At 43.2% G+C, this 11,628-nt stretch overlaps 1 protein-coding gene across 2 annotated transcripts in view; it reads right to left on the minus strand.

Moving 5' to 3' along the window:
- The window catches only part of Arfgef3 (ARFGEF family member 3), a 165,169-nt gene extending 161,656 nt beyond the window's left edge, over positions 1–3,513 (minus strand). The window contains exon 1 of one of the 2 annotated variants that reach the window (NM_001427849.1): positions 3,324–3,513. In NM_001427849.1, coding sequence (NP_001414778.1) covers positions 3,324–3,408 — 85 coding nt within the window. In that variant the 5' untranslated portion in view covers positions 3,409–3,513. The remainder of the gene's footprint in view (positions 1–3,323) is intronic. The other variant, XM_039098805.2, reaches the window with a different exon arrangement.
- Between the last annotated feature and the right edge of the window lie 8,115 nt (positions 3,514–11,628).

The following is an 11,628-nucleotide window of genomic DNA, read 5'->3' on the forward strand; positions in this document are numbered from 1 at the left end:
ATCACTGAGGTCAGAGCAAGAGCTTGGAGAAAACACCGCAAAAGGAAGCTGTAGTTTAAGTTGTTGCAGGCTCGCAATCAGGTATCTTTCTCACACATCTCGTGTCCTATCTGCCTGGACACCACACGGTGGGCTAGACCCTCCTTTATCAAGGAGCAATTAGGAAAATGTCACATGAACACAGTCCCAGGCTAATCTGATCTAGTCAATTCTTCAGTTGAGGCCCCCTTCTTCTCAGGTGACTCTAGGGTGATGTCAAATTCACAGCTAAAGCTAATTCCAACACCGTGCTGCCCCCATGAAAATCTAAATAAGGATTACTCCCCTCTCCTAACACAGTCTAAGTATGGGGTAAGGTGGTCTCAAAATCTATGTAGAACATATCAGACAACTCACAAAGATCAAGTCAAGGTCCCATAAACTGTATAATTTCACACCAACCCAAACCCCATTATTCTTCTAATGAACAATTCATGGACGGAGCAAGCACACTGTGGGGTGGGGGTCAGCTTTAACTCGCCTTTTCCCCGAACTCAAGGTATTCATGTGCCAAGTCTAAAGTACTAAGTGCTCTAAGAGAGTCTGGAGGGCAGGGCTCTAAGCCAGCGGAGTAAATGATTCCACCGAGACAGGCAGAGAAGGCTTCCTGTGAGGCCTTGAGGGATCTGGAAAGGTATTCCAGGCAGAAGAATATCAGAAGCAAAGAAAATAACTGCTGTGCATGGTGTCATCAATAAAGTGTCACAGATGACTGCCACCGGGCCCTGGAGCTCTTGGTGGGGCCATACGAAATGGAGCTGCTCTAGATTCTCTAAGCATTCTTAGAAATATAAATGTTACTCTATTTAAAAATACGAACGGCTGATCATCAACAACTACGTTCTAGTAAAAACCTTGACTTGGCTGTAGGAGGAAGAAGATGACCAGCAAAAAACGCCCATGCCTTTGTTTCTACTGCACTCCCCACTCCCCTTCAACAAACTGCTTCGGGTTTAAGAATTCTTCACTACAGGGAATGTCTGAAATGTATGCTCAAAAAAATAGAAGAAAAATAAGAGAACCTAAAGATTACCCATTGTCTAAGTCAGGGTTTCTATTCCTGCGCAAACATCATGACCAAGAAGCAGGTTGGGGAGGAAAGGGTTTTATTCAGCTTACACTTCCACATTGCTGTTCATCACCAAAGGAAGCCAGGAGTCAGGAGCTGATGCAGAGGCCATGGAGGGGTGTGGCTTACTGGCTTGCTTCCCCTGGCTTGCTCAGCTTGCTCTCTTATAGAACCCAAGACCACCAGCCAGGGGACAGCCCCACCCACAATGGGCTGGGCCCTCCGCCCTTGATCACTGGTTGAGAAAACGCCTTACAGCTGGGTCTCTTGGAGGCATTTCCACAACTGAGGCTCCTTTCTCTGTGATAACTCCGGCTTGTGTCAAGTCGACACAGAAAACCAGCCAGTGAGTAACATCTACCCCATCCTCCTCCTCCGGGAGACGCTCCTCCTTGCCATGTTTTCCAGCTGTGGTTTTTCCCTTGTAACCAGGAATGTTCCACGATGTTATTTAACCGTCACAGCTTTATCTCTTCTCTTGCTAATTACAGAGTAAGCACTGAGCAGTAAACGGGACCTCATCTATTCTTTTTTTTTTTTTTTTTTTTTTTGGTTCTTTTTTTCCGGAGCTGGGGACCGAACCCAGGGCCTTGCGCTTCCTAGGTAAGCGCTCTACCACTGAGCTAAATCCCCAGCCCCGACCTCATCTATTCTTACGGTCAAGGTGAATTCTGAACTTGACCCAGAAAACCTACCTGGCCTCAGATCTGGGCTTCCCTAGTACCTTCCGGGGCCTAAATTCAACACCTGCTGTTTAACACGCAAGATGTTGAATAGCAAAGGTCCAACTTATTAAAAAACAAACAACACTGGGTTACTCACCACCTCTGTGTTTATCTCAATCAGTTTCATTCACAGCAAACTAATAAGGAATACCAGGAATGGTGTATTCCATGCACAGTCAGGGCCTCCTTTACTATGTTAGCCAGCCGTCTGTGACCTTCCATTAGAGAGGCTTTTGGGAATCCAGCTAGGAATCATTGCTGAACAGTTAACGATAATGGCCACTGAAACCTTACTGCAGCTTTAGGAGCCTTGCCGCCTCTCAGACAGCTAGTCCATTTTCATTTAATACGGCCACTAAAATGGCCAAGTACTACTTCTACCTACAAGATAAACCTCCCTGGGCAATAATTGAAGACAATTTAGGGATATGCAGAGATTAAACAAAGGATGGTGCTGCTACAATTGTCTACACAGGGAGACACAGACATACATGTGTGCACAAACATGTGTATTAAGACCTTCCATCAGAACAGCATGACCTAAAACACTATCAGAATTCTGCCTTTAGTGGACGGGCAACTGATAGCATTTCTGTGTCTTTTTTTTTTTTTTTTTTTTCAGGTTGCACACAGCAAAGAATCATGACAAGTGCCAATTGGTTTTTATTTCAAGAAAAGGGTTTTGTTGTTGTTTTTTTTTTTTTTTTTTTTAAATTAACTGGTTACTGAGGCATAACATGCAGGCTCTTGTAAAGCAAGGGTCTCACAGAGCTGCCTGTTTAGTGCAGTTCAGTCCTCCCCATTCTCAGTGCCTTGGTCTTGCCTAATTGATATGTCATCCCGTTTATTTTCCGATGTTGAGGACTGCAGCCTACATGATGGGAAATGCTCATTTGCAACCAGGAACTTATCTCAATTTTAGCATAGCTCACGCCACTAAAAGCCCACCTGTCTGAGAGCCAGTCAGTAACCGAACTGCAGGAGTAACACAATTCCTTCAGACTGTTATTTCCCATGCACAATAGCCGTAAAAGTGAATATTTAGCAAGGTGGCCTCAATCAGCAAAATCAAATTAAACCAGCCTCTCCCTTCCTGGTTCCACTCACCAGTGTTTGAGAAGAGGGCTGTTGCTTTAATTAACTTCCTTTTTTTCTTCCATACCCCTGGAAACCAGGGCCCTGATTTCACACAAACTGGAGGTCCTAACTTGGCTTTGGGGAACCCGTGCCTATGGGCTCTAGGGACCAGGAATGGGGTTGCCTCACTCCAAAGGCAATGGTTCCCATAGAGGTTTGGGAAGTGGTAAGGGGACCAGATGGAGCCAGCTGCATGTCCACGCTGAGCCAAGATTTTCATACCCCGCATTAATTCTCCGAGGCAACATCCATAAGCCACACTCGGTGACAGTCCCTCCTGCCCAGGGGCCGGGAGGAGCCCGAGATCGGGGAGCAGGTGTCCTCACGCACCCCTTCGCCTCCCGCTCACTTACCCAGGGCCCAGGTACAGCTCTCTTTGATGGCTTTGTATTTGCTCCCGGACGCATCTCTCTGCAGCTTCCTCAGGATCTCTTCCATATTGGCTTTCCCAGAGCCAGGCCACCGACCCCGAGATCGCGCAGGGGACGCGCCTAGGAGGCCTCGGCACTCGTCCCCATCACTCTCGGCCGCCGCTGATGAATCACGCCCGCTCCACGCCACGGGCCACGTCAGCCTCGCCGCCCCGCCTGTTGCCACGCCCGCCGGGTCAGGTGCGCTCACCAGCCGGGGAACCCGGGAGGCCGCAGCCGCCTACCTAGTGCCTAGGAGGACCTGGGGTACCAGGCTTCATCCAAAGGTGGGGATCTGCGGCTGGCTGCCGGCCAGGCTCTGCCCTAGGGAATTCACCGAGATCCGCGGGCATAGAGCAGGGAGGGGCCTGGTCGCTTGTGCCAATCACCTGCTGGGCCAGCGCCTCCCAGCCTCTCTACTCTAGGGGGTAGAGAGTAATAAATAGTAAATAGCAAACAGCTGGTCCCCTCCCCGCGGAAGGCTGAAGCCATCCAGTGAGAACTACGTCATGTCTGCCTGCTGGGAGCTTACATGACAATGTATTAGACTCGTGCATCAGACTCTAATGCAGTTCTCTCTAATACTTAGAGAATTGGATGTGAAAATTAAGCCAGGAAGGGTTTAGAAGAAGATTAAAACGAATACACTCCCCCTTAGTACATTGAGATTTCCACCAAACCAGCTAAGGCAGAAATTGAAAAAAAGAAAAAAAAATCAATAGATTTAATTGACAACTTAAAATCTATAAATAGACCAGTAGTCAACCTGTGGGACTGCCCTGTATGTTAGAAATTAATGAGCCAGTATATAAGCGAGGAAACTAGACCTCGGCTACTTCCCAACCAACAAGAATTGTATTCCACACAGTCCGAATGTGAAGATGTTTTTTAAAACCTTCAGTACCAGCAGGTAAAGATAGGAGACCTAGAAGTTTCGTTTGAGACGGGCTTGAGGTACACGAGACTGTCAAAATAAATTAATCATCATCATCATCATCATCACCATCACCACCACCACACCACCACCACCACCACTACCATCATCATCATCATCACCATCAAATTAAGATCTCTTCCCTTCCTTTCTTTATCTCTCTTGTGCTGGCTGCATTGTTTGCCTCTGAAGGGACACACTGGCTGTGACAGTTCAGCCTATCAGGTTTTGGCAAGCTGGAAAGCCTGCCCCCTGGGAGCTGGGAGGACTAAACTAGGAAGGTAGCGTGAACAGAGCCTCTGCTCTTTAAGATGACTTCATGTGCTTCCCCTCTGCCAGCAGTTAGAGGAAGGAGGCCTGAAGGAAAGCAACGACTTTATTCTGAGAGCTGTGATAAGTAATGAAGGTGGGGTTACAAGCGAATTTGGGTTCTTTGTATCTTGGTTTTTGGCTTTTTTTTTTTTTTTTTTTCAAGATAGGGTCTCACCAAGTAGCTGTGGCTGTCCTGGAACTTGCTCTGTACACCAGGCTGACTTTGAATTTACAGAGATCGATCTGCCTCTGCTTCCTGAGTGCTGGGGTTCAAAGTGTGCGCCACCACCACCCAGCACAAATTCAGTTTTTAATTAGAAATATATTTCTAGTGGTAGAGGTGCTGTCTGCAGAAAGGGTGATGGCTTGGGGGTTATGTAAGCAGGTTTCACAGCAACCTAGAGTAGCTGGGCCTTAGGTAGGCTGGAAGAGAGATGTTTGGGGAGACACTGTTTGATACTGTCCAGAGAAGGACCAGCAGTATGAGGGGAGCATTCAGGTTTTCTTTAGGAAATCAGAAGACATCGGCCCCATTTTGTAGGCCAAAGATGATATGGAGGAAGGGTTTAGATGAAGGGAGTATACAAGCTCAGATTTAACACAGTCTGATTGAGAGGATAATGACACATCTATAGGGTGTTTTACCTATGGACAGGAGCCCCCAGTACATATCTGGGATAAAAGGGATGGTATAAAGCCATTCGATATGGTGAGTGGTTGCTGTCAGAGGCCACAGAGGAAGCTGCAGGACCTGACTTAGGGGCAGAGGATTGGTGGAAGAAGCTGGGAGCTGGGAGAAATCCGAGGAGTGAAAGGCAGCCAGGGAAGGAAGTGTCACAGGGAGGTGTGCAAAGGGGAGAGAGTGTTGACTGCTCTCAGTTCCTTCAGAGTGCCGATTCCCAAGGGCCCCTTGGCCCACCATCCATGCATCCAATGGAGCCATCTTTTGAAGAAAAGTTTCTAGTGCTACAAAGCAAACGACAAAACCTCATATCCAACCATCTTATTAACTATTTGGAATAATATGTTCATCGGAATTATACCACGCATCGAAGTGAATTACTGATATTTTAAAGAGTTAGATGTAAGAATTAAACCGTAAAAGGTCAAGAAGAGCTAAATGAATATACTTCCTCACACATTGAAATTTTTGTAGAACCAGTTATGGCAGAAATGGGGGAAATTCGATGAATTTTATGATTTGACTATTTAAGGCCTTTAAAAAGTTCCAAAATGTTTTAAAAGTTCCATTTGCAAATTAAAATGCAGATGTGTTGGTGTGAGTGGGAACTGCCCCCTACAGGCTCCTGTACTTGAATACTTGGTCCGCAGTTGGTAGTGTTGTCTCGGACAGTTATGGAACCTTAAGAGGTTTCATACTTCATTACTGGAGGAAGTATGTTTTTATACCCTGGCCCCACTAGCTCTTCTCTCCTTCTGTGTTTCCTGTGTGGAGATGGAAGTTGGTTTGCCAGCTGTCTGCTCTTGCTCTCCATGCCTTTTCTGCTGTTGCCATGTCTTCGCTGCCAAGATGGACGCTAGCCCTCTGGAAATGGAAGCCAAAGTAAACCCTTTTTTCCCGGAGTTACTTTTGGCCATGGTATTTTGTCACAGTAACAGAAAAGTCACGAATACAATAGCAAGTTTACACTCGGGTGGATTAAAAGGAGAGAAATTAGCTTTTAATTTTATGGAGATTTATATTTTGAGCCTATTTTAAAATTGTATTAGCTTTACAATTAAAAAGAGAGTACTTCAGGTACAAACCAGGAAAGTGATCCTAATAATGATATAAAATTTGAATAGTGCTGTTAAAAAGACTTACCAAGTTGTTAAAAGGTGGTGGTGTGGGCATACTCTCGAAAATCAAAATGAGAGGTTAGTAATTCTATAAATAACAATTTACAGAATAAATAGTTATTCGTATATCTGCAAAAGTCAAGTACAACAGCACAAACTTTTAAGTGAGTAGCTAATTTTTATTCATTGGTTTTATTTACAAATTAACATGCAGAGGTGGTGATTTGAAAGAGAAATGTCGGGAAGGTTATGGCCACATTTATTTCAAAATGCTATTCTGAGTGAAAAATTGGCAGCAGGGCCTCCACATGCACTGGGGATGCTGGTGGACCCAATGTGGTCCTGCGTTCTTGAAGGGAACCAGGTTCTATATAACACATGTGGTTCCAGACCAGTATTCCCTCTGCAGGCAATTCATCCAAAGGGCGTGGTGATGAAAATAAACATATCTTTTTCTGACAATATTTCCACGTGTCTTTGAATTATAATTAATTTAAAGCTATACATTTGTCCAACAACAGGGAGACAGAGAGGTACTTCATGTTGTATCCAAAAAAAAAAAAAAAAAAAAAAAAAAAAGCTCACTCTAAAGTTATGGAGAATCCTGTGAGAGGGGGAAGGGGAACTGGGTGAGATGAAAACAGGTTTCCAGTTTATAAGATAAATGAGTTAACTGGGAAATACTATGTAATTCTGTACTGCTTGACCTAAATGTTACACTATATACTTTAAATAAAGCGTAAGTATTTATACTTTAAATACTTGATAGAGACTGCATAGAAACCTTAAGATGGATACAATGTATCCAATATGTAACAGTGATAATCTTCCGTGTGGCTTCCAATGTGGTTTGCTTTTCATCAAAGGCATTAACTTTTGTAAAGAACCAGGGTGCTTTCTAATGGTGGTTCAAAACTGTACTAATAGCAAGCAGTAACATCAATAGCCACAGAGAGGTTATTGATATCTGTGATATAACATAGGGGAGCATTAAGTAAATAAGCAGAACTGTGGAACAGGCAGGGTCTGTCCTGGTGACTTAGTAACAGGTGGAATCACATATGTAAACAACCCTCTCAACACTGGTGATGGTGAGGGAAAATACATATTTTTATCTTGGGTCCACAGCTAACAGTATAAACTTACTTTGCATTGCTGTCCAGCATACACAGGCACATATGTAGACATAGGTTAAAGTACACAAACAAAAAGGATCTGATTTCAGTTTTGAGTCAGGATATAGCACAGGCTTGACTTGAGATCAGAATATTCCTTACTAAGCTTCCAGAGTGCTGAAATTGTAGGGATGTATTACCACACCCAGGTAAGGTTTTATCCATCAACAACATTAGCTTTTAGCTATGGTAGAATTGCTATTGAGTATCATTTTATGTATTCATTGCAGTTGGCACATGGGCCTGTTCCTGAGTTCCTCCATGCTTGGAGCACAAAGACACTGTTACATGAACAACCATGGTAGTGTGTCTTTAAACCCCTTTGTCCCATTCTTGAAACTTTACTTCTTTATAGCTGTGGTTCATACAAATTAATATCAAGTGCACTCACTGAAGCTTAAACTGGTGTGTGTGTGTGTGTGTGTGTGTGTGTGTGTGTGTGTGTGTGTGTGTGTTGGAAATTATCGTAATTTGAAATTGAGACTTTTAATTAATATTTTTGATGTTATTCATTCCAAATTTCTTCACTAGTACTATTCCTCTCCTGTGATTATTTAAAAGGCATTTTTAACAGTTGTGTATATTTAGCATCTTGAAATATGTGTTACTCTTCTCCTATGACTACAAATTCAGTTAATTAAAAAAATGCCAACATTTTTTAAAACCAAGAATGAGTTCTAAATGCCAAGCTATTAGTGAAATACCACTTACAAAATGTGAGCCAAAAAAGATTTCTTCTCAAAATATAAGAGTCTGGATCCCATTCCTAAATTCATATAACTTAACTCATACTTCCCTGGTAGCAATCAATCTCCTCACTTTCTATATTACACTTATATGTTGGCTATATAAAGATGCTTAGATGCTGTAATGGATTCAAAACCATAGAAGTCTGCATTTATTTCTTGGTTAAATTACATCCTTGGGTGGTGACATAGGTTGATGCAACAGTTTATCATCACAGGATCATGCACCTTACATCTACAGTGTCGCCCACCATTCCATAAAAAGTTGTTCTCATGGGTGCGATCCAGACATGGGGCCTAGGCATGTTGTGTCCCAGGCCATAGATGAGAAAGGCAGTGTAGAGGAACCAAGGCCTTAGAGGCATGAACTGCAGCAATTTCTTTCCTCACCAGCAGTTGGTAGATACAGTTACAGGAATGTACCTACTGACATGGTCAGTCTATTGGAGTCTTGTAGGGTCCAGCCATACTTCTGATGCCAGGATAGAGGGAGGCTGGTGACCAGCAATTTTAGCCACAGCTCCGATTTCAGAATAAAACAAAAGTAGAGATTTCCTTAAAGAAATGAAATACTACACCACTCTTATTTCCGAATTCAAGGTACTCCATAAAATTCTTAGACTGTCAAATCCTTTACAATATACAGAATATGGATTTCAAATAGAAATGTTGAGAGCGATATGTTATAAATGTCTCTGCGAAAGAAGTGCAGGCTGACAGGAGCCGGATGTAGATCGCTCCCGAGAGACACAGCCAGAATTCAACAAATACAGAGGCGAATGCCAGCAGCAAACCACTGAACTGAGAATAGGACCCCATTGAAGGAATCAGAGAAAGAACTGGAAGAGCTTGAAGGGGCTCGAGACCCCATATGTACAACAATGCCAAGCAACCAGAGCTTCCAGGGACTAAGCCACTACCTAAAGACTGTACATGGACTGACCCTGGACTCTGACCTCATAGGTAGCAATGAATATCCTAGTAAGAGCACCAGTGGAAGGGGAAGCCCGGGGTCCTGCCAAGACTGAACCCCCAGTGAACTAGATTGTTGGGGGGGAGGGAGGCAATGGGGGGAGGATGGGGAGGGGAACACCCATAAAGAAGGGGAGGGGGAGGGGTTAGGGGGATGTTGGCCTGGAAACCGGGAAAGGGAATAACACTCGAAATGTAAATAAGAAATACTCAAGTTAATAAAAAAAAATTTTTTAAAAAAGCCAAAAAAAAAAATGTCTCTGCGAGATTTTGTTGTCATATTTTCCTTTCAACCTCTAACAATTCTATTGAAACTTTCCAGTCAATTTTATGTTTTTAAAGTAGGATGATGTCATTATACAGGTAAAGGTAGGTATAGGATAGAACGAGGCCTGTCATTGGATTAGAAAAGGAGGAAGAGGCTGGAGTGAAGAGAAGCAGCTGAGAGAACACGGAGGCGGATGTTAAGATTCCTCTCTGCACATTTACAGGTTGTTATGAATATTCCTAAGGGATGGGTGTGTACAAGACTTTTATGTTTAGGTGAGCAATTACATCTTATCAATTGGATCAGAGGTTATTGTGTTGTGTGTTCTTTCATGTGGCGATTTAATTGAGTTCAAGAGAGTGTATGGTGGTGGCAGCACACTGGTCCGCCACGGAATTGGGATGTGTATGTCTGGCATGGTGGCAACCTGCCTTGGGAACTAGACAGGTAGAGAGATTGTTGCCAGGCTCAGAGAGTAGCCATCAGCAGTGTGATATGGGTTGGAGCAAAGTGGGTGAGACTCTTTGCTGACTGAGACGTAAATATCTCATAGATGTCACGGGGCACTACATGCCTGCTGGACGTAGTGCAGGTTAAAAGAAAGCCTTGTTTTAATTTTACAGCAACAGGTGGTGAACCAACCTGTTGGGTGAGAATGCAATAGTAAGCCTAAGAGTTGAGATAAAGTTTTATTTTCTAAGTAAGAGGGGACCAGTGCCATATTGAGTCACGTGATGTCTCAAGCACCAGAACCTTAAACAAAGAGGCACAAACAGGCTTGCAGGCTGTAGGTCCCCTGCTGTGATAAGTAGTGACCGCTCAGAGAGTTAGAGATTAAAAGCTGCTTTTTAAACAAAGGTTGTTTGGAAAGTCTTTCAGGATACTCATATTCTCTCTAACGTGGGCTCCCCAGGAATTTTGGGTTAAAAGTCTAGTTAGACAAGTTGCCTGCTTCTTAATGACAGGTATTATTAGAAGGTGATTAAGTTTGGTTTTAGAAAAAGAGAGAGTACAGAGATTACCCAAATCATGTGGGGATTTTCAACCAAGGTTTGGAACCTAGGGAAAATTAGTCACAGACTCCAAGTAGAGCGCTGTGATAGAAGTCTGTACACAGGCAGAATAAATACAGACATATTATATGGAAGTTACTAATAAATAAAAACCCGAGACTCCAGGTAGAGAGATTGACAGATCAATATATTTTGGGCTAAAGTCCTGGTTTGATAAGTTGCTTACTTATTGGTATTAGAATTGATAGAGGTTGTTTAATTTGTTCTATGAATTACCCCACTAAAGGCCATATTGGCTCAGCAATGCTGGCTAGCAAGGATTTGTGGTTATTTTTGATATTTACCACAACAGGGAGCTCAGGTTCTCTTACTGTGGGCTTCACGGGAATCTTGGGTTAATTTCCTGATATGACAGATTAGAAAAGCCTAAACAGGCTATTCTACTGTCTAGCTTACTTTCTTTTATAAATTGTTTAATTTTCATAATGGGTGTGATTTTGAGTTTTATGGTTATATTATTCCTCTGGGAGAGAGTGCAAGATACAAGCTTTTCTGGCAACAGACTAAGGAACATGGTACTTTGGGAGAAAGGTTTTGTCTTTGTGTTTTTAAAAAGTGTGATTAGGCTCTGGACACCTCACAGAGTCATACTGATCAGATTTGATAGAGGGAGACCGCCTGAAAAAATAGATTCAGGAGGATCAAATAAAAAGATATCTCGATTCTAAACTTTTGTCTTGAGAATTATATTTTGCAGAATGTACCTGCTTGGATTCCTGATTCAAGGACTTTCTGCTGGGTCCAGTCAAGACAGACACATAAGGCTACAACATTGCTTCATTTTTCCCACCCTCTAACCCCCAAGGATATCTCAACGTCCACATACAGCTTAAAGAACTTATTGAAGAGTCATCACCCCGATTCCCTGGACTTTCGGGGGCTGAAAGTGGTTATTCTAAGGTTGTTTTTATGAGGAATTTAGAAATGGTTGTAACTTAACAGGGAGGAATTAGCTAGATTGAGTTGTA

The sequence above is a fragment of the Rattus norvegicus genome, chromosome 1 (assembly GCF_036323735.1).
Source record: "Rattus norvegicus strain BN/NHsdMcwi chromosome 1, GRCr8, whole genome shotgun sequence".
Classification (NCBI taxonomy): domain Eukaryota; kingdom Metazoa; phylum Chordata; class Mammalia; order Rodentia; family Muridae; genus Rattus; species Rattus norvegicus.